This window comes from Nycticebus coucang, chromosome 15, assembly GCF_027406575.1.
Source record: "Nycticebus coucang isolate mNycCou1 chromosome 15, mNycCou1.pri, whole genome shotgun sequence".
Lineage (NCBI taxonomy): Eukaryota > Metazoa > Chordata > Mammalia > Primates > Lorisidae > Nycticebus > Nycticebus coucang.
The window spans coordinates 83,181,575-83,205,257 of NC_069794.1; the positions used below are offsets into that span (position 1 = coordinate 83,181,575).

Below are 23,683 nucleotides of genomic sequence, written 5' to 3' on the forward strand. Positions count from 1 at the left end.
CACGGTACAGATTCTGCATCTAAATACACTTCAACTGGCCCCGTGTGCCAATCTAATATGACATTGTATTTCAGTACATAACATTTGGATGAAAAAAAAAAGAAAAAAAAACATTTGGATGTAGAAACTTCTAGACATAAAGTTTTCTTAAAAATACTAAATACTCAAGCTGTGCGATCTACAGCACAGGCTTAAAGGTGTTTACCTTTTAAAACTTTGAAAGATATTTATGGCCAAGGTCCAAAAAACCACTCAGTAAACATAACGCAACAGTCATCAATATGCCAGACCCACAAGATATTATCAATAAGTGAGGGAAGAAGAGACCCTTGGGAGACAGGATGGGGATTGTTGGTGGTGATCCTTTAATTACAGTTGTAGATATCAATAAATAATAGTTTGACAGTTGATCTTATGCACTATACCTTATAATAAAGTAGAATATATTAAACTGATGGTAATCCAGAGATTTTTTGAGATAGCTTTAAAATTAGGGTTTTTTTATGGTCAAAGATTAGAAACTGTTAGGTAAGTCCTTAAACATTTTGAAACTTCAGAACCAGTTACATTAACCCATAATTAAGAATGGTCAAATTGAAAAATACTCTGTCAAGTTGTGGTTATCTCTTTCCACATCCCCAAACTTTCCTTAAACCCATTCTATGGTTATGATATGGGGACATCAAAATTTATATTACAAGTTTATATTACAAATTTATATTATTTTAGACTAACCATCAATTTTAAATTACTTTTAGAAATTGTCTGTTGGGGCTCGGCACCTGTAGCTTAGTGGTTATGGTGCCAGCCACATACACCGGAGCTGGCAGGTTCAAATCCAGCCTGGGCCTGCTAAACAACAATGACAACTATAACCAAAAAACAGCTAGGCATTGTGGCAGGCACCTGTAGTCTCAGCTACTTGGGAGGCTGAGGCAAGAGAATCGCTTAAGCCCAACCTGGTATTTGTTTGAGGTTGCTGTGAGCTGTGATGCCACGGCACTCTACCGAGGGCGACATAGTGAGACTCTGTCTAAAAAAAAGAAAGAAATTGTCTGTTGGAGAAAAATTATTATAAAAGTAAAATGTAAGAAAATTACTTCTATACATAATGTTTAGTCCTTTGTGATTACAAATTATAGCAGGGCTATAAAATATCCTTGATGTGGAAGGCAGCTGAACTAAAGAAAATGCCACTTAGATAGTAATTATATTCAATGTCAATTGGATGATCGTCGTGTAGTAGATATGCAACTAAACACAATAAACACTCTGCCTGAATTAGAGTAAAGCAATGGTGTAATTTGTTTGGGGCCACAGTTCTTCAAATTAGTCATCCAGCCTCCCAGTGTTACAATGTTCACATACTTATGTGCATCACAACCACTAAAATCTTTAAGCAATAAAAGTTTTGATTTCTAGTCTCTTTGACTGACAAAATCTAAACCAACTAATCAGAGAGCCTGAAAGATTAAAAATTAAGTTTTTTCAATGATATGTTTCCCATTAGAGCTTGTTTTTAACTGGAATGCTGTGCATGTTGAATGGGTACAACATTTGCAACCATTGATGGAGTTTGAGCGAGCAATGCTAATACTGCTGACGGTTCTGCTCTTGGAAGAGGGCCGTGCTTTCTGTTGCATGCGTACACTGACCCTGTACTTTCTTTCCTTTCCTTTGTTTCCTGTGCCATGCTTGCTGTGTAGCAAATGGAATCTCTGGCAGTAAGTTAACTTTCTTTCATACTCTTTGTCCATTTAGGCATGGACCCATAACAAACCTTATTTTTACCGTTACTATTGTATCTCTTAGCATGTTTCCCCTTTTTCATTTCATTTTATTTTATTTGGTAGATTGAGACGTGGTAGTTTATTGATAGCATTCTGGGCTGCTTTCGCCCCCCAGGTAGAAACCTACATTGCTATGAATTCTCATACTGTCAGCGGAACATTTCAAGTAATAACTACCATTATTTGGCACTTCGGAAAGTCGGAGTTTTCATAGCTAGGTTTCACCCTAAATTGTGAAGGTAACATTGTTTTTAAACAATACCTTTTTATTTATTTGCAAGTCTCTGGCAGTTATCTTTTATACCAGTATTTAAAAGGATGCCATAAAGAAAAGTTTAAATGACCATACTGTAAAATGTTTTACTAAAAGAACCAAATATCTCATTTGAGGTCATCAGTGATTGAAACTGTTTCTTTAAACTTAGGCTGGTTACCAGTATTGAGAGATCAATAAATCCAAGCAGAATTGTTTTCCCCCTAAGAAGCAGGGAAGGGGATTTGGGGGGGTATTTCATGCAGCATAGTCTTAGCATAAATTTGAGTAACTTTTAAGAATTAGTCAAAAGTCTGTTGATAATAATCAATAGGATGTTTTTCCTAAAATCTAAATTATTTTGATTTCTATTCTTAAACTAATTTGAAGGAACAATTTTAAGTCACCTCAGAAGCTCTCAATTGTGACCTGAGTTGTTTATAATCCTTAGTAAAAGAAAGGCCCTATTTATCCTGCTCCACTGGAAAACAGAACAGTGTTTAGTTTAACCACATTTAACCCACTTTCCCTGGTGACTGCTGGCCATGAAATTCTGTCTAGTGAAGGTTATTCTTTTCCTTTCATAGACTCTCACCCACTACCTACAAGCTAATTCATTCTTGGAATAAAATAGGCAAAGTGTAAAGGACACAGTTCAAAGACTGGTATGATCATTTGCACTGGAATTATTCATGATTTTTCCTCCTCGTGGTGTTTACATAAGCCAGATCATAAAAACATTTTACATTCCATAGGTATCTACGAGGTCTCAAGGACCGTGTTGTATGATTACTTTCTAATATCCTTCCACAGAAAGTTTTGAATGTTTTCATAATTTCTCCTTTTCTCTAAGCATTTTTGGCCCCTTTTTATCTCTTGGGTTCCAAATATTTCTTATGCATGAAGTAGGAGCCTCATCAGTAAACTGGTACAGTGAAGGATGGTGTGACTCTTGTGTTTACACAGACTTTAAGGTGCCTGTCTGCACCCGAATGGAAGCCAAGGTTGTCCCAGAGTGATCTGTTTACTGAATTTATAACTTTAACATCCAGAACAACTTAATGTTTTCCCTTTCAAAAATACTGTTAATAAAAATGAATTCTTTGCTTTTAAAAACAATTCATAGCCTCTAAAAACAAAGACAACCACTCAGCTATAGTTTGTAGGTATTAATGGGCAAATAGAATGGAAATTTGGTAATTCACTCAGTCCCTTTCTAGCTGCTACTCTCTAGTCATCTTCCATTATAATAGACTATGATATTCTGTATGATGCTGTGGATTTCTCACTGATATTTATTGACTGGGTTTTGTTTTTCTATTTTATTTGGAATGCTAATGGCAAGTTACGTTTCCTTAATTTAAGAAACTGTGTTTGTCTCCACTGAAATTTTACCGGTTATGCAAGAACGATCCTTAGTAACCATTTCTTCCCATGCACATTCTCTCTTTAGCAATTGGAACTGTGTCAGAGATTATATAAACTACACTTCCAGCTGCTATTGCTTTTTCAGTCCTACTGTAAGCTCATCGGCCAGGTGCATGAAGTTAGCTCCATGCCAGAGGTGAGTCCGCGCATTCCCAAACCCATCCCATGTATAACCGCCCGAGTGACTTCATTCCCACATAATTATTTTGCTCAAGCACAAGTCTGAAATAAATGTGTCTTATGTTTATTTCTATTCTCAGTTCTAAATGCATGGTCAGGACTAGGGCAGGAAAGTGAGGTGCCTCGAAATTTAAGGACAAGTGTAAGAGCAAGAACACACACCCTCCTGTGTGTATGCCCGAGATGCGTCATTGGAATCCCCTCCATCCTGGCCCTGGGGCTGGGCATCATTATTTGAAGAATAACCTCATATTGTGGTTTTTCTTCCTTGCATTTAGCTCTTCATACTTGCCATACTTCCATTTTACCAAGATAAAAATGAAATATCTACAGTGTGTTTGGTTCATTCAGTTTCCTGTCCTGCTTGGCATCAGGATGCTTTAATACTTTTAAATATAGAAGTAGGCCAGATGCGGTGGCTCTCACCTGCAATCCTAGTACTCTGGGAGGCCGAGGCGGGTGGATTGTCTGAGCTCAGGAGTTCGAGACCAGCCTGAACCAAAGCAAGACTCCATCTCTAAAAATAGCTGGGCATTGTGGCAGGCACCTGTAATCCCAACTACTTGGGAGGCTGAGGCAGGAGAATCACTTGACCTTAGGAATCTGGGATGGTTGTGAGCTATGATGCCATGGCACTCTACCAACGGCAGCAAAGTGACACTCTGTCTTAAAAATAATAATAATAAATTAGAAAGTAAAATAATTTAAACATACCACTGCTGAGCGAGCCAAACCTTTTCTACAAGTGAAGAAATACCACTGTGATGTAGTAAGTGAAATGAAGGTGGTGTGCACTGAGTATTAGGGGAGCACAGAGTATGAACCCCTAATTTCTCTGTAAGTGAGAAAGGTTGAAACTGGAGAGGTTTCAGGAGGAAGTCGCCCTAGCAGACTCCTAAAGGATGTCTTGGGGAGGTGAAGCAGGGGCTACTCAGGAGCATTCTGATTAGACTGCATGGCCAGAAGCCTGGTGGTAAACAGAAAGGAACCACGTGCAATTTAGTATTGCCAGAATGTAAAAACGCAAGCCAAAAAGGAATGATGAAATAAGACCTGTCGGGGGAGAGACGGAGGGCGCAAGATCATGGAGATACTGCGCCCAGGAGTAGTTCAGTTAGATCTCTACGGCAGCTGTCATTTGATTACAGCCGGATTGGAGACGTGGAGACCATTTATGAAGCTGCTGAAATCTGACAGGAGAAGAGAGTTTGCACCAAGACAGAAGTGCTGGGTATGGAGAGGAGGAAGGAAGGAAGGAATGTGAGACACAGTTAAGACAGAAGACACATACAGCTGATGAGGGGAGGGAAGAGTCAGAGATGACACTCAGTTTCCGGCTCAGATGAACCCGGTGACTGTGGCGCCACAGCTGAGACAGGCCTATAAAAGGAAAGACTGAGGCACAGGGACAACCAGACATCAAGCTTCCTGCCTGCTGGCCCAGAACCAGGCTTAAGAATGACTGACCTCTTGCAGGTAGTTAAATATTAGGATCTGGGGGTCAGGAGAGAGGTCTAGACAAAAGACACAGGTGTGGTCATGATTGTGAACAAGCAGAAGTCCCAGCAGAAACCATCCCAGCCAGAGCAGAGACATGAGGATAAAGTCTGGGGAACCACACAGTCTCAGGAGAGGACAGACAAGGGGAAGCCGCAAGAGACAGAGAATGACAACCATTTTACCATTTACTACTTGCTTTGAAAAAAGAAAAGAAACTGTGTAACTTTTTTTTTTTTTTTTGTAGAGACAGAGTTTCACTTTATTGCCCTCTGTAGTGTGCCGTGGCGTCACAGCTCACAGCAACCTCCAACTCCTGGGCTTAGGCGATTCTCCTGCCTCAGCCTCCTGAGTAGCTGGGACCACAGGCGCCCGCCACAACGCCCAGCTATTTTTTTGTTGCAGTTTGGCCGGGGCTGGGTTTGAACCCACCACCCTCGGTATATGGGGCCGGCGCCCTGCTCACCGAGCCACAGGCGCCGCCCGAAACTGTGTAACTTTTAAGGGTATGAAACTGTGTAACTTTTAAGGATATTTTCAAATGCTCATTTCAAGGGAGGCATGAATCAGACTTTTTTGTGAGGAGCTTTTCACAAACCAATTTTCCTCTATAGAACTAGAAGTTATCAGATAAAAGAGAGAACAGTTGACATTTACCTGTTATCATATGACCAAGGTTAAGTTTATTCTTCTTCTTCTTCTAAGCAAGAACTAACAGGATCCCTAGAGTCATCTTTGTCATAGAGGACACACAAATCCAACTCACATGTCATTTTCTATTTTAAAAAAGCAACTGGAGATTGACTTTAGAATGGCAAATTATGATACCATGCATACGTGTGTATGTATGTGTATATTATATGTGTAATTATTTTAAATCTAATGAGATTCTCAATATTGCAAGTCTTGGTAAGTATTAAGTATCATATGTAAGTTGTAAATATTGTATATACAGACACAACTCATTTTCTTGTTATTTTATTTTATTACACTTTACAGATACTATGTTTTTTTACAAAGTGAAGGTTTGTAACAACCTTGTGTCCAACAAGCCTCTTGGTGCCATTTTTCCAAAAGCATCTGCTCACTTCATGTCCTCTGAGTCACATTTTAGTAGTTCTCACAATACCTCAAGGAGTCTGGGGTGACTGTGAGCTATGATGCCATTTATAGATAAACTTAATCTATAAATGTTCTGACAGCTCTACTAGCTGGCCATTGGGGTCTCTCTCCCTTTCCTTGAACCTTCCTAGTCCCCAAGACACAATATTGAAAGTAGGCCAATTAAGAACCCTATAATGGCCTCCAAATGTTCTAGAGAAAGGAAAGGTCACATATCTCTCACTTTAAATCAAAAGACAGATTAGTGAGGAAGGCATGTTGAGAGCCGAGGGAGGCCAGAAGGTCGACCCCTTGTGCCAAACAGCCAATTTGTGAATTCAAAGGAAAGTTCTTGAAGAAATTAGAAGTGCTACTTTGGTGAACAACAGGAATGGTAAGAAGGAGAAACTGTCTAATTGCTGATATGGAGAAAGTTTGAATGTTCTGGATAGAAGATCAAGATACAACCCACCCCAAGCCAAAGCCGGATCCAGGGCAAGGCCCCAACTCACTTTAATTCCAAGAAGGCTGAGAGAGGTTAGGAAGCTGCAAAAGAAAAATCTTAAGTTACTAGAAGTTTCTTCTCAGGGTTTAAGAAAAGATGCCATCTCCCTAAAAGTGCAAAGTGAAGCAAAATCTTGATGGAGAAGCAGCAGGAAATTATACAGAAGATCTAGCTGAGATCATGGACGAAGGGGGCTACCTCAACAACAGAGTTTCAGTGTAGGTGAAACAACCTTCTACTGGAAGATGCCTTGTAGGACTTAGCAAGAGAGAAGTCAATGCCTTTCTTCAAAGTTTCAAAGGCCAAAAGAAAAAAGGACAACCGGACTCTCCTACTACAGGGCCAAGAAGCTGGTGACTTGAAGTTGAAGTCAGTGCTCACTTAGCATTTGAAAACTCCTAGGCACCTTAAGAATTATGCTAAATCTACCTACCATTCTATAAATGAAGGATCAAAGCCTGGATGATAGCCCATCTATCTACGGTGTGGTTTACTGAATATTTTAAGCCCACCTGAGATGTAATGCTCAGAAAAAAAGGTTTCTTTGAAAATATTACTGCTCATTAACAACACACCTAGACACCCAAAGCTCTGATGGAGAGGTACAAGGAGGTTAATGTGGGATTTCATACCTGCTAACACAACCACCATTCTGCAGCCCAGGGATCATCAAGTGTGGGAAAGGATTCACTATTCTAAATGCCATTAATAGTATTCATGATTCATGAGAGGAGGTGAAAATAACAGCCTCGAGAGGGAGTTTGGAAGAAGGGCAAGGCTTTGGGGGACTTTGAGGGGTCCAAGCTCTCAGCAGAGGAAGTCTCTAAAGATGTGAGGGAGGTAGTAAGAGAACTAGGATTACAAGTGGAGCCTGAAGATGGGGCTGAACTACTGCCATCTCCTGCTACAGTCTGAATGAATGAGAAGTCGCTTCTGTGACCCAGCAAAGAAAGTGGTTTCTTGAGGGGGAATCCACTCCTAGTGCAGATGCTGTGAACATTGTTAAAATGACAACAAAAGATTTAGAGATTTACATAAACTTAACAGTAATGCAGTGGCAGAGTTTAAGAGGATGGACTCCAGTTCTGAAGGAAGTTCTGCCGTCAGTGACATGCTACCACACAGCGCCACATGCTACAGAGAAATATTTCTGTGAAAGGAGGAGGAGTCAATCCTTGAGGCAAATGTCATTCTTGTCTCAGCTTAAGAAATTGCCACAGCCGTGCCAGCCGTCGGCACCACCACCCCAGTCCAGTCACCAGCCGTCGACCTCAAGGCGAGGCTCTCCCTCCACTAGCAGCAAGATTATGACTCACTGAGGACTCAGATAGATGATCATTAGCATTTTTAGCAATAAAGTTTTTTTTTTTTTTTTGTAGATACAGAGTCTCACTGTACCACCCTCAGGTAGAGTGCCGTGGCATCACACGGCTCACAGCAACCTCTAACTCTTGGGCTTACCCGATTCTCTTGCCTCAGCCTCCCGAGTAGCTGGGACTACAGGCACCCGCCACAACGCCCGGCTATTTTTTTATTGCAGTTTGGCTGGGGCTGGGTTTGAACCCGCCACCCTTGGCATATGGGGCTGGCGCCCTACTCACTGAGCCACAGGCGCCGCCCAGCAATAAAGTATTTTTTAGTTAAGTCACATGCGTTGCCTTTTGGACATAATTCTACTTAGACTACAATATAGTATAAGTAGAACTTTTATACACACTGGAAAAATCATGTGACTCACTTCATTTGAATATTCACTTTATTGCTGCAGTCTCAGACCAAACCCACAGCATCCCTGAGATAAGCCTGTATGACACTGTGCTATTTAAATACACACACAGTGTTAAAAACTGACCTAGGTTTAAAATAATTGAAAAACTGACTTAAAAACTTAAAATTAAATACAAAACCAAGATATTCTTGTATCTTATTTTGAAAGATTATCTCAGTAAATTTTCAACCTTCATCTACAGTAGGTGTAGTTGAATTTAACAGACATTTGTGTGAAGAAAAAATAGTCCTTTGTATCTTTTGCTTAATAGTTTGTACCATGAGTACAAAAGCTAGGAATGAAGGGGAACAGTAAATAGCTTTCCAAAGTAAATGGGCATCATCAACTCAGCAAATTGCCATACACCAGGAAAAAAACGTTTTAACTTTATGCCTTTTAAAAATGCTTTTGATGGCCGAGTGTGATGGCTAATGCCTGTAATGCTAGCACTCTGGGAGGCCGAGGCAGGAGGATTGCTTGAGCGCAGGAGTTCGAGACCTGCCTGAGCAAGAGTGAGACCCCATCTCTACTAAAAATAGAAACAAGAAAAAAACAACCAACGAAACAAACAAAACCCCAAATAAACAAATAAAAACTAGCAGGGCATAGTGGTGCATGCCTGTAGTCCCAGGTATTCGGGAAGCTGAGGCAAGATTGCTCACAGCCCAAGAGTTTGAGGTTGCTATGAGCTCTGAAGCCATGGCACTCCACCCAGGGCAACAGAATGAGACTGTCTCATAAAATAAAAAAAAAAAATGCTCTTGAGATCAAATTGCAGAACAGCTGTCTTCCATAGCACATTTTGGGGCACTTAAAAGTGATACAGGGTTTCTCTTATTTAAATCTTTTCTAACACTCTGGATCTTTGAGTATAGTAACCTTCAGGGAAAACATCTTTTACCTCTGTGGCCTTAATACTAATATTTTACTTTAATATTCCTCCTTTTCAAAATTGTCTTCAGTCTTTTTCCACGGCATAGAACAGTGAGAAAAACTTAGCTGTTAAAACAGAGTTCATGCTCAGGATTACATTTATTGAGCACTTACACATTATCTAAAACTGTCCTACGCCTTTTATATACATTATTTCATTTAATCTTTGAGGTTATTCTGTGAGGTGAGGTAGGTAATGTCTTCAGTCTCACAGATGAGAAGACTAAAGCATGAAAGTCTGTTAACGCATCTGTGTTCCCATTGTATTTACTACGGCATCAACATTTCAACCAGGTCTACTCTACTTTTCCCTCTACCTTTTAAATGAAGTCTTACTTTTTAATATAAGGAGAGGATCCCATCTGCTGGCTCAGAGTTACTCCATGCAATGCACACACAACCCTCAATCCTGACACACATCATTGAGTCCACTGTCACCTGTCCTGTTTGAATTTACCAATGTATTTAAATTAAGCTTGTGCTTAAATCAAACCCATATGATCCATTTTTTTCCTTTTGGAATGTAAAATTCCTTCTTTACCTAAACGCAGTATTTTAAAAAAAAAAATTTTTTTTAACAGCTGCTGAATATGTCCAGGGAACTGAGTGACCTAAAGAAACACCTGAAGGAAGCCACAGCAGCCATCGCCGCGGACCCTCTTTATGCAGAGGGTGCGTGGTCTGAGCCATCCTTCACGTCCACGGAAGCAGCCATCCAGTCCATGCTGGAGTGCCTGAAGAACAACGAACTGGGCAAAGCTTTGCGGCAAATCAGGGAATGCAGGTGACTCTGCTATTTCTTTTACAGGTGGTTAGAGAAAATGTTGTTACTTTGTCACCTTCAGGGACTAGCTCACTACAGGAGGCGTGCTTAGATACTTTATATGTCTCTTCTCAGATCTTTACTGGCACCAAGTCAGAAACACTCGGATTTCTGAACTTACACATCGAAAGTGTTGGTGCTGCAAGGTGATAACAGGCTCACATCTGTAATCCCAGCTACTAGAGGGGCTGAGGCAGGAGAATCACTTGAGGCCAGGAGTAGAAGACCAGCCTGGGTGATACAGTGAGACCCTGACTCAATAGAGTATTGGCGTTGGTTCTTGTCATTTGTCATCCCTAAAATGACAGAATACTGAAGGCTTTGAATGCATACCTTGATATAATTTTTAATTAACATTTAAACATATTTTGGGGGGGGTTGTCCATCTGTTTTGATACTATATTCACATTTATTGGAACCAAGATGCTGTAGCAACTAGGATAAATGTTTAAGAGTATCAGATTCCATTCTGATATTTTTATACTTTGGGCATTTCATTAAAAACAGTATCTAACATTCTAAATTTATGTGATGTTTGCACAACTCTGAATATACTAAAACACACGCAATTGCATGCTTTAGTGGGTGAATTATATGGCATGAGAATTATCTCAAAGCCTTTTTAAAAAAATAAACTAATGGTCTTGGCCATTAGTGGTGTCTCACGCCTGCAATCCTAGCACTCTGGAAGGTGGAGGCAGGTGGGCTGCTTGAGCTCAGGAATTCCAGACCAACCTGAGCAAGAGTGAGACCCCATCTCTAAAACTAGCCAGGCGACGTGGTGGATGCCTGTAGTCCCAGCTACTTGGGAAGTTGAGGCAAGAGGATCTTGAGCCCAAGAGTTTGAGGTTGCTGTGAACTATGGTGCCACAGCACTCTACCCAGGGTGATAGAGTGAGACTGTCTCAAAAAAATGAACTAATATTCTTATACTAATGAAGACTCATAACGTCCCAACTTTATGGCCAACAGTGCCTCTCATCTGTGCTATTCTTTTTGACTGCAGAAGTCTATGGCCCAATGACATCTTTGGAAGCAGTTCTGATGACGAAGTCCAGACACTACTGAATATTTATTTCCGTCACCAAACTCTGGGACAGACGGGTACTTACGCATTGGTGGGGTCCAACCAGAGCCTCACTGAGATCTGCACCAAGCTGATGGAGCTGAACATGGAGATCCGGGACATGATCCGCAGGGCCCAGAGTTACCGAGTCCTCACTGCCTTCCTTCCAGACTCCAGCGTTTCTGGCACTAGTCTCTGACAGGAGCCTCCCAGGCCCCATGGGTTCCAGGCTGGCACTGCTGCCATGCTGGGGCGACGTCCTTCAGTGTCTTCTCAGCCTTCAAAAGGCTTGGACAGACTGTTCTCCCTCTTGTTACCTGTAGGGCTTTTTCTAAAGAGGATGGCGGAACTTCCAACCTGTAGCAATACTATAAGAACCAAGGTAGCTTAGAACGCCCTGGGACAGCTTCCATCCGCCACGCCGTGTGGCACAGGCGTGTGATCATTTCATTCAGCATATGCAACTCACTACTGAAGCGGTGACTTCCATTGCATACCAAAGCTGACTGCTCTGAAGAGTACCTTCCTTTCTAGACACAATTTTAGATTGGCAAAAGTGCAATGTTTTCTTCACTAAAAGAAAATTTTATATTCTAAAACTTGTACATTCTTTCCCTCGTCTTCCTTTTTTCGTTTTCTTTTTTCTTTTCCCTTTCTTCAGAGGATAGAGAGAGGCAGGCAGAATGAAGCTGGCCACTGAAAATTGTAAGATGGTCAAAAGCTGACAGCCTGTATGTATGAAAAGGGAATTGTAAATGGACTACAATTTAATGTACACTGTAATTCGAATACAATTACTGTATCTAAAAGGAGCTGCTATAAAGTATCTTCCTTGTGTTGCTAGGCTACTGTTCCCGAAGGCCCTGGGTCTCTTTGCACCAAAAATGGTCCAGATAGACTCTTTTTAAGGACCTTGGCTGCTTTTTACTAGAAAGTTGCTTTTTTGAGCATATTTATACCACAGAAGGATGAGTGTTAATTTTAATTAACTTGGCCATTTTGTAGAGAAAAATTATTCACAATATAAATTCCAAATCTCTTCACCTGTCACGCATGCATATTTTAATATCCAGTTGGATAGCCGGAAGTAGAATCATAACGGTAAAACACAAGTTGTCACTTTCTTAAGAAATGTCATATTTGTTTGTAATATATATGTAAAGGGCCATTCTTAAGTCCCCCCCCCCTTAAACTTAATGCTGTCAAGTGTTAAATGGATGCATGTGAACTTGTTGCACATCAGACAACATATTCAAAGTTTATCTATGTAACTTATTCACTCTGTAAATACATTTAAAGTTTTTGTGATGTAATCTTGACTGAGATTCTGTTCAGAACTTCCTTTAGACAAAAAAAAAAAAAAAAAAAAAGACAAAGTACACGTTGACCATGAATTTTATTTCTAGTTTCTAGCTAATGAAAGTGTTTGCCTTGGATACACATTTAAAGTTTGCATGTGTGTTGCCACAGTGACAACCCAAAGGGCCACCATTCGCGTGGATTCTATGGGGGCTGTGCCGTGCATGGTCCTGTGAAGCTGGAGGTAAGTATACTCTCTGGAAGTGGATACCAAATAAAGACTGTGACCTTCAACCAGTTCTTTCTGTAACGAACCAAAGAAAAAAAATCAGAAGAGTGAGAGCTCTAAATCTCCCTAACCTATCATTAAGTTGTCATCCTTAAAATTTTGAAATAGGTCTTTAATGAACAGGAAAAAGTAGGAGTTTTAATTCCTCTATGCCTATCTCTCCATCCCACTAGAGAAACAGGAATAAAGAGAGCAATACAACAATCTAAATTACACTGTCTTCTTACTTGTATTTTACCTGGACTAATAAATATAACTTGCTTTTCTAGCGTACAACGACTGAATCATTAGCAGAAATTTCCTAAAAGGATTGTGCAGTAGGGAGTGTGAACCAGGACTTCTTTGTGTGTGTTAGCACAGATACAACTACTAATAGATCTTAATAATTTTCTGGACTGCTGCAAACATTCTTCTGCTGATTTACTTTTTCAACTTACCTGAAAGATAATTTGCTATGATTTGAAGGAAACAACTAACTCATCCTCTCTGAACAATACCTCATAAAATCAAGGTTTCTAGGAGTAACTATAACAGCCAACTTTCAGAGAGTTTTGTTGGAATCCATGGTAGAAAGATCTGATTAGTTAGGGCTGAATTAGGACACTGGAATCCGAAATATTAAATTGTGGTCACAGGAGGTAGTAGGGTTTGTCTTGCTTCTTAATTTTATTTTTAAAAAGAGATGGGTTCATGTGAAGGGTTTTCTTCTCTTCCTCCGTTTCTTCACCTCCTCTCCCTTGAGTGGAGGTAGAAAAAATTGTGTAGGGAAGCACCTCCGCCCAGCTGAGCCCAGCAATGGTTTTTGTTGTTGTTGTTTTGAGACAGTCTCACTTTGGTTGCCCTCTTGGTCTCGGCCTCCCAAGTAGCTACTGGCACCCACTACAACACCCAGCTGTTTTTTAGAGACGGGGTCTTGCTCTTGCTCAGCCTGGTCTCGCAACTCATAAGCTCAGGAGATCCACCAGCCTGGGCCTCCCAGAGTGGTAGGATTACAGACGTGAGCCACCAGGCCTCCAGCAATGGGTTTAGATCCACCTTGGCTATTGTGCTGTGCAGCTGTTATTGAAGCATTTGGTTTAATTGCCTTCCCTGGGGAGAGAGGAGTAGAGATACTAAAGGATAAGGTAAATATCTAATAGATGTTCAGTGATAAAGTGCCTCCTCCTATCTCCATGCTTCCTAGCACCCAAGCACGGTAATGCTTTATATCCACTGGCAAAATAAAGCAATCTAGATAGGTGCTGTGTTATTTAGACATGATTAAAATTAATAGTCTCCAAATACAGTGTTTTAGAAAAAGCACCGTACAGTTTAGAAGCACGTGAATGTGTCTTCTTCCCACCGATAGGTGAGACGTTAAGCAAATGTACTAGCACAGCTGGGACCATGTTGTGAACCGCCAGCATCACACATGCAAGTGTCCACAGACAGAGTGAGGTTAAAGGCTCTTCCGGTTCCAAGTCCTAACAAATGTTGATCTTTTCAGTGAATGACAGAATTCTAGAAAGAATCCCTCCAGGCTGCTTACCTCAATAGCTTTCACCTGCTTCCAAATACCTTCCTTAATAACAGAAAAATTAGTGTCCCAGGGTAACTCCTATGGTGTGTGAATTAGATCTTAATAAAACTGGTTTTTAAAGTTTTCAATGCGGGGCAGCGCCTGTGGCTCAAAGGGGTAGGGCGCTGGCCCCATATGCCGGAGGTGGTGGGTTCAAACCCAGCCCTGGCCAAAAACTGCAAAAAAAAAAAAATAATAATAATAAAGTTTTCAATGCATTTACTTTGGATCAATATTTGATACCTACCATGAGCCGAGATAGTTTCTTCATTCAGCAAATATTCATGGTGTACCCGCTGTGAGCTAGGCACTGTTTTAGAGGATACTGCAGTTACCAAAACAGGTATCATCCTTGTTCTCATGGCTCTCATACCCTTCAGTGAGGGAAGATGTACTTGCCTGTCAGGTGGTGATAAGTGCCATGAGGAACAAAACAGGGATGGAGAGTAATGCTGTTACTCAGCTAGCACCCAAGAAGGTGATCTGGGGCAGAGCATGGTGATCTGGGGGAGCCATTCCAGCCAAGGGAAAACCACGCACAAAGATCCTGGGAAGCCGAAGAATTATTTGTTGACAGGACAGCAGGGAAGGCTGACCAAGTCAGATGAGTAAAGAGACTGTTGAGAGAGGACAGCAGAAGAGGTTCTGTTCCTGGGCCACAGGAGGGACTTGGTCCTTCGCTAAGCCAAGGGATGCCACTGGATGTTTAGAGGGCCAAGCAGCGACATGCTTTGACCTGTGTTTTAAAAAGATTACTCTGAGATAATGAAAACGTTCTGGAAATAAAAGTTCAGTGGTGGTGCTTATACAACATTGTGAATGTACTCAGTGCCAATGAATTATGTACTTTAAAATGGCATTTCCTGTTATGTGTTTTACCACAATAAAAAAATTTTTAAAGGACCACTCTGGCTGTGTGCAGCATAAACATGAGAAGTGCGCGGAGGTAGGAGGAGGAAGACCAGGGAGAAGGCTGCAGCAACGTGATGCTGGTGGCGTGGGTAGCACCGTGGAGATGGAGGGGATTAGAAATGGGCTCGTGGTGGCACTATTTCAGAGGCAGGGCTGACAGCACTCACCAATCACACGTGGAATGTGAGGAACTCCCAAGTGTACGCCGAAGAACTGAAGAATGGAGTCACCATTTCCAAGATGGGGAAGTGTATGTTGGAGAGGTGGAGATCAAGGTGTAAGTCTTTGGATGCCCCTTACAAATCTGACGTCGTTAGGATATTTGGCCCCTCCAAATCTCATGTGAAACTTTATTCCCAATGTTGGAGGTACGGCCTGGCAGGAGGTGTTTGGGTCATGGGGGTGGATCCCCCAAGAATGGCTTGGTGCCATTCTGTTAAAAAGAGCCTGGCACTCCCTTCACTCTCCCCCTCCTCCTCACCTTCCACCATGAATGTAAGCTTCCTGCGGCCCTCACCAGAAGCAGATGCCAATGCCATGATTCTTGGGCATCCTGCACAACTGTGAGCCAAATAAACCTATTCTTCAATTGCCCAGCCTCACATATTCCCATATAGCAATATAAATGAAGGAACACAACACCCACGGCAAGATGGTGAGTTATCGGGTAGATAGGCCAATCTGTTGTTGAGAGAAATCTGGGTTAAAGATTAGGTATTTCATCAAGCCCCTGAGGGAAAAAAGAAACTTGCCCAGCCTGGCCAGTTGGAATAAGGTTCTCTCTCTCTCCTTCAGAGCACAGGCAACGGATTTGAAATCTTAGCAGCAAATTACGTCAGGAAGGAAACTTAAACCCCCAATACCCAGGTTCCTTCCCAATTGACTCAGTTGGTCTGAAGCTGTGCTCACACTCTAGTTCTGTTTAAGGGTTCTCAGGGGATTCTACGCACTGCCAAGATTGAAACACCGCTTTCTTGGCTCTCAAACTTAAGAATCACCCCAGAGTGCTTGTGAAAAATGCAGATTCCTGGCCAGGAGCGGTGACTCACTCCTATAATCCCAGCACTCTGGGAGGCCGAGGTGGGTGAATCGCCTGAACTCAGGAGTCCGAGACCAGCCTGAGCAAAGCAAGACCCCATCTCTACTAAATAGAAAGACTAAGGCTGGGCACAATGGCTCACACCTATAATCCCAGCACTTGGGAGGCCAAGGAGGGTGGAGTGCCTGAGCTCACAGGTTCAAGATCAGCCTAAGCCAGAGTGAGACCCCATCTCTAAAAACTAGTGGGCACTGTAGCAGGTGCTTGTAGTCCCAGCAGCTTGGGAGGCTGAGGCAAGAGGATCGCTTGAACCTAAGAGTTTGAGGTTGCTGTGAGCTATGATGCCATAGCACTCTACCCAGGGCAACAGAGTAAGACTGTCTCAAAAAAAAAAAAAAAAATGCAGATTCCTTCAGGTTGACACCTCTAAAGACCAATCTGTCAAGTCTAGAACAGAGTTTCCCAAATAAGCATTTTAAAAAACATCCCACTTCGACCTAGCAGAAACTTGCCACAGCAAACTGCTCTTTTTCTCAAAGAGCACCTCCCTCCAGTCATTGTGCAGTGATTCTACCCAAATCTGTCATTGATCTTTTTGTTGCTTTGTTTCCTATTTGAGGCCACAGGAAATGAGTGGATAGAATTTACTGTATCACTGACAGATCAGTTTCCTGGCCGATGTTTCCTTCTCTGTCACTAACTCCTCTAGCGTAGAACCCTGCTTTCAACACCAAACTCTTGCACCAATATTGTATTTGAACTTCAGAGTAAGGGTCCAAGAACTTAAGCCACCTGTCTCAACTTCCAAGAGTCCCCAGATCAGGAGATAGAAAAAAATTCTCCCTTGCACTACTCTTCCATTTCCAACCTTTCTTTCCTCATTTCTATTCCAAAAAGCCCAGAGACTTTGAAATTCATGCCACTCAGCTCTACTAGATATACCCCATCCCACCACCTCACCCCCACCTCAACCCCTTCACTGTCACCCACAGCAATGGCTGCGACCCCTGGCTGCACTGAAACTCTTAGGGAAGCTTTTTAAAAACTCTGTAATTCATGCCCCACCCTAGATTTCTTAGATCACACCGAGAAGGGAGGGCCTTTCTGCAGCTCCTCTGCTCCTCCTATGATTTTAAGTTCCATGCCCCACCCCACATCCCTGTGATTGTAAGTTGCAGCTGTGGTGAGAACTGCTGAGGCAAAGACCTGCTGCTCCCTGTCTCCTAGTCACTGAAACCTCACGGCCTCTTCTCCACCCAAGCTTCTTGGACTTCAACACGTTTGGGGACAACCCACACAAAATCTTTTTCCTCTCTGTAATATTGTTACCTCCAGGCATCTTCACTCAGCTCCACCTTAGCCACTCAGTCTCCTGGTTACATCCCATCCATAGCAGCTCCACAATCCTGCCTTCAGCCTGCAGCCCACTCAGAAATTCTTCCAGTTCCACTTTACTCTACTCCTCACCCCTGACAGTTCTTCTCCCGTCATGCATAATAGTCTGTGGCCCTCAACTCACTTCACTCCTCTAAGGAACATGGTGAAATCCCATGGACGAGCAGAATCCCTCCCTTGCTATCATTCTCAGGGGATGCCTTACTCCCTGTGTCACTCAGCAGGTCAAACCCCAAGCCTGGCTGAACCTAAGATCCACCCTTCCCACACCCTCACCAGAAGCACCCAAAGGCGGCATTACTGGAGAGCAACTGCACCGACCCTGCCAGTGGCACCAGCAAAGCTCCAATGTACCCACATCTCAAAACGTGTTCTCAACACTGTCAGACAATGCTTAATATTAACACAATTATGTCTTCCTGATCATTTCAATTTCCTGAGACATGAGAGAATTTTTTCATATGTTGCCCTGTCCTCAGCATCCTGCCAGTCTCAGCTAATGAGTTTGCTTCATAATTCATTGAGATACCAAATCAGTCTAGTCTTCACCACTGAATCTATAAAAGCATTTTCATCTAACTAGCTGTATAGTCCAGGCATTCTGTCCCTTATAGTAAGGGGAACATCATTGCTCCAATTAAGAGCTAATCATTCACTTGGGAGGCTGAGGCAGGTGGATTGCCCTGAGCTCACAGGTTTGAGACCAACCTGAGCCAGAGCAAGACCTCATCTCTAAAAATAGCTGGGCATTACGGCAGGCACCTGTAGTCCCACCTACTGGAGAGGCTGAGGCAAGAGAATTGCTTGATGCAGATGATATGATTGTGTATCTGGAAAACACTGGGGATTCTACTACAAAACTCTTAGAAGTGATCAAGGAATACAGCAGCATCTCAGGTTACAAAATCAACATTCATAAATTGATAGCCTTTATATATACTAACAATAGTCAAGCTGAAAAAACAGTTAAGGACTATATTCCATTCACAGTAGTACCAAAGAAGATAAAATATTTGGGAGTTTATCTAACAAAGGATGTGAAAGATCTCTATAAAGAGAACTATGAAACTCTAAGAAAAGAAATAGCTGAAAATGTTAACAAATAGAAAAACATACCATGCTCATGGCTGGGAAGAATCAACATTGTTAAAATGTCCATACTACCCAAAGCAATATACAACTTTAATGCAATCCCTATTAAAGTTCCACTGTCATACTTTAAATATCTTGAAAAAATAATACTTCGTTTTATATGGAATCAGAAAAAACCTCGAATAGCCAAGACATTACTCAGAAATAAAAACAAAGCAGGAGGAACCACGCTACCTGACCTCAGACAATACTATAAATCGATAGTGATCAAAACAGCATGGTACTGGCACAAAAACAGAGAGGTAGATGTCTGGAACAGAATAGAGAACCAAGAGATAAATCCAGCTACTTACCATTATTTGATCTTTGACAAGCCAATTAAAAACATTCAGTGGGGAAAAGATTCCCTATTTAACAAATGGTGCTGGATGAACTGGCTGGCAACCTGTAGAAGACTGAAACTGGACCCACACCTTTCACCATTAACTAAGATAGACTCTCACTGGATTAAAGATTTAAACTTAAGACATGAAACATAAAAATACTAGAAGAGAGTGGAGGGAAAACTCTTGAAGAAATCGGTCTGGGCGAATATTTTATGAGGAGGACCCCCCGGGCAATTGAAGCAGCTTCAAAAATACACTACTGGGACTTGATCAAACTAAAAGCTTCTGCACAGCCAAGAACACAGAAATTAAAGCAAGCAGACAGCCCTCAGAATGGGAGAAGATATTTGCAGGTTATGTCTCCGACAAAGGTTTAATAACAAGAATCCACAGAGAACTCAAACGTATAAGCAAGAAAAGAACAAGTGATCCCATCGCAGGCTGGGCAAGGAACTTGAAGAGAAACTTCTCTGAAGAAGACAGGCACACGGCCCACAGACATATGAAAAAATGCTCATCATCCTTAATCATCAGAGAAATGCAAATCAAAACTACTTTGAGATATCATCTAACTCCAGTAAGATTAGGCCATATCACAGTATCCCAAGACCAGACATGTTGGCGTGGATGTGGAGAAAAGGGAACACTTCTACACTGCTGGTGGGAATGCAAATTAATACATGCCTTTTGGAAAGATGTTTGGAGAATACTTAGAGATCTAAAAATAGACCTGCCATTCAATCTTATAATTCCTCTACTAGGTATATACCCAGAAGACCAAAAATCACATTATAACAAAGATATTTGTACCAGAATGTTTATTGCAGCCCAATTCATAATTGCTAAGTCATGGAAAAAGCCCAAGTGCCCATCGATCCACGAATGGATTAATAAATTGTGGTATATGTACACCATGGAATATTATGCAGCCTTAAAGAAAGATGGAGACTTTACCTCTTTCATGTTTACATGGATGGAGCTGGAACATATTCTTCTTAGTAAAGTATCACAAGAATGGAAGAAAAAGTATCCAATGTACTCAGCCCTACTATGAAACTAATTTATGGCTTTCATATGAAAGCTATAACCCAGTTATAACCTAAGAATGGGGGAAGGGGGAGAGAGAGAGGAGGGAGGGGGGAGGATGGGCAGAGGGAGGGTGATTGGTGGGATTATACCTACGGTGCATCTTACAAGGGTACATGTGAAACTTAGTAAATGTAGAATATAAATGTTATAACACAATAACTAAGAAAATGCCAGGAAGGCTATGTTAACCAGTGTGATAAAATATGTCAAATGGTCTATAAAACCAGTGTATGGTTCCCCATGATTGCCTTAATGAACACAGCTGTGATTTAATAAAAAGAAAAAGAATTGCTTGAGCCCAAGAGTTTGAGGTAGCTGTAAGCTATGACACCACAGCACTCAACAGAGGGTGACAAAGTGAGACTCTGTCTCAAAAAAAAAAAAAAAAAAAAAAAAAAAGAGAGAGAGCTAATCATTTCCACTGGTGCTTTGCACCTGCCTCTCCTGACTTCTCCACAGCTTTCTCCTGGGGGATCCACTCTCCATGCTGTGCCATCACTGTCTCTCTGCTAGACGATTCCCACTAGTGTGCGAACATACCCAGCACCTCCCTTCCCTGCCACCCCGACCCCCAAAAGGCTGTTGTAGTTATCACTAGTTTCTCTGCTTTCTAACAGCAAAGTTTCTAGAAAGTATTACTTCTATTCACTAGCAATAGTACTCTGGCTCCAAACCCATTATTCCACTGATAGGTCTTTTTTCAAGATCATCGCTCACCTCCATATCAAATGGATGGTGCCTGTCTTCATTTTTCTCATCCTCCCAGGAGAATTTGACTCAGTCAACCTTCCCTCCTCAAAATACTTTCTTGTCTTCACTTTCATCACATCATCCCCCTCGATGACCTCTTTTGCCTGATCTGTAAGTTCTGGCTACTAAAAGTTGGATCTGGGATACAGATAGTATCTGGGGGCTTCTTAGATTCACAAGTCTGAGACCCCAGACCTATTGAATCAGAATCTTCATTTAACAAGTTCTTCAGATGTCTCCTGGTATATCCAAGTTTAGGGATCATTGCTGTAAATGCTGGTATGCCTTAGGACCCTGTCCTGGACCCTGCTCCCAGGTGACCCCATCTAGGCCCATGGCTTTAAAAACTATCTGTTATCTCCAAATCCGTTTAGCCCTGACTTCTCTCCTAAGTTCCAGATGCATATACCCAACAGCCTACAATCAGGGGAATCCAACCTGCAGCCCAAGGGCTGCATGCAGATTATGTGAGTACTATTTTTGCTTATCTGTGACGGTAGATATCACGAAAATTATGCATGGACATTTTTTTTTTTTTTTTTTGGCTCGTCAACTTTCTTTAGTGTTTGTTATTTAACATGTGGCCCAAGGTAACCCTGCTTCTTCCAGTGTGGCACAGAGAAGCCAAAAAGTTGGACACCTTGATTCCATTTGGATATCTCAAGTATAACAAGAAAACAGAGGCCTTCCTCTGTTTTAGGGATATGGATCCCTAAATGGCGTCACCAAAATGAGAGTATCTAAAGGTCCTGAGTCTTCATAAGGTCACAAGTACTATTTATTCTAACATGCATCAGCTCCTTTAGTTCTTCTACCGTTGAAACAGAAACATGTTATCCCCACATTACAGATGGGTAAACTGAGATAAAGTAAATAACTTGCGCATAGTCATCCATCTCCCAAGTACTGTACCCATGATTTGAAGTTAGGTAAACCAGCTTCAGACCATGCCTCCTAACTAGAATACCTCTCATTTTTATAATGTAATAACTTTTGAGAAGAAATAAAATACTTCTTAAAACTAACCACTCCCACAGCTCAAAGCAGAAATCCAAGAGAATCTAAAAGTCATTGTTTAGGGTGGCGCCTGTCAGCTCAGCAGGTAGGGTGCTGGCCCCATATACCCAGGGTGGCGGGTTCAAACCTGGCCCAGGCCAAACTGCAACAAAAAAATAGCCAGGTGTTGTGGCGGGCGCCTGTAGTCCCAGCTACTCTGGAGGCTGAGGCGAGAGAATCACATAAGCCCAGGAATTGGAGGTTACTGTGAGCTGTGTCACGCCACGGCACTCTACCCAGGGTGATAAAGTGAGACTCTGTCTTTATAAAAGTCATTGTTTATTTCCTCCATCCTCCACCTCTAACACTATACATTTCTCCTTTTTTTATTTTGACAGTCTCAGTTACCCAGGGTAGAGTGCTATAGCATCTTAGCCAATGGCAACTTCAAACTCTTGGGCACAAGCAGTCCTCTCAAATAGCTCGGACCACAGGCACCCACCACAATGCCTGATTAGTTTTTCTGTTTTTAGTAGAGACGGGGTCTCACTTTGCTCAGACTGGTCTCAAACTCCTGAGCTCAGGAAATCTACCTGCCTTCCAAAGTGCTAGGATTACAGGCATGATCCACCATGCCTGGCCCCAACACTGGACGTTTCCAAAAATTATCCTAAATCCATAGACTCTCTCCCTCCACTGGCCACCACCTTTGTCCAGGCCATCATTTTGCTCATGTACAGCACTGATCTCACTGCTCTGTTGAAACCCCTTTATCTGCTGTCACATGCCTGATCGTGGCCTTGAGAACCCTTTGTGACCTAAACCCTGTTCAGCCTCATGCCCCACACTAGCCTCAGCACGCTCCTATTTCCCAAGTAGCCAGGTGTGCACCCCCATCCCTCTGGCCCTTGGCTCTGCTCCCTTGAATCAAAACCATCTTCTCCCAACACCCCTCATCCTAAGGTCTCAATTCCATGTTGTGTCTTCCCAGCCACCCTATCTAAAAGGGTTACTGCTTCTTTCATGGCACTTAGCACAATCTGAATTTGAAAAATATGGATGCATAACGGCAGTTAAAAGCATAGAGCAAGTCCTTGTGTACCTGGGAATTCACATCCTAGCTGTACCTTCTGACCTCTGTCTCCATCCCCTTGTTTATAAAAATAGTATGGTACTAATAGTTCATGGTATTTCCTACTTGATATGGCTGCTGTGATGGGTTACAACAATGCCTGACACATACTAAGTGCTGTTTCAGCATTTGCTCTCATTATGGATGTTCGAGGACAAGGACCTTGCCCTTTCATCACCTCTATATTCCCAGTGCTAAGAGCTACCAACTTATAAGAGTTTGTCAATTGGGTATTTCTCCTCTTCATTGTTGACAGTATCTACCATTTCCAATGCTACATTGATGTTTTCACCCAGGGATCACTGATTAATGTGCCTTCATGGTCTAGTTCACTTGCATTTATTTTATTCTGTTCACATTGTACAACAGTTATACAACCTACAAAAAGTACAAAAGTCACGT

General features: G+C 41.9%; 1 protein-coding gene across 5 annotated transcripts in view; it reads left to right on the forward strand.

The window, feature by feature from the left end:
- Positions 1-12,743, forward strand: part of FRY (FRY microtubule binding protein) — a 486,067-nt gene extending 473,324 nt beyond the window's left edge. For 4 of the 5 annotated variants that reach the window (XM_053563486.1, XM_053563481.1, XM_053563485.1 and 1 more), the window contains 4 exons: positions 1,707-1,724; positions 3,497-3,607; positions 10,037-10,239; positions 11,285-12,743. In XM_053563486.1, coding sequence (XP_053419461.1) covers positions 1,707-1,724; positions 3,497-3,607; positions 10,037-10,239; positions 11,285-11,543 — 591 coding nt within the window. In that variant the 3' untranslated portion in view covers positions 11,544-12,743. The remainder of the gene's footprint in view (positions 1-1,706; positions 1,725-3,496; positions 3,608-10,036; positions 10,240-11,284) is intronic. The other variant, XM_053563483.1, reaches the window with a different exon arrangement.
- Positions 12,744-23,683: the final 10,940 nt, after the last annotated feature.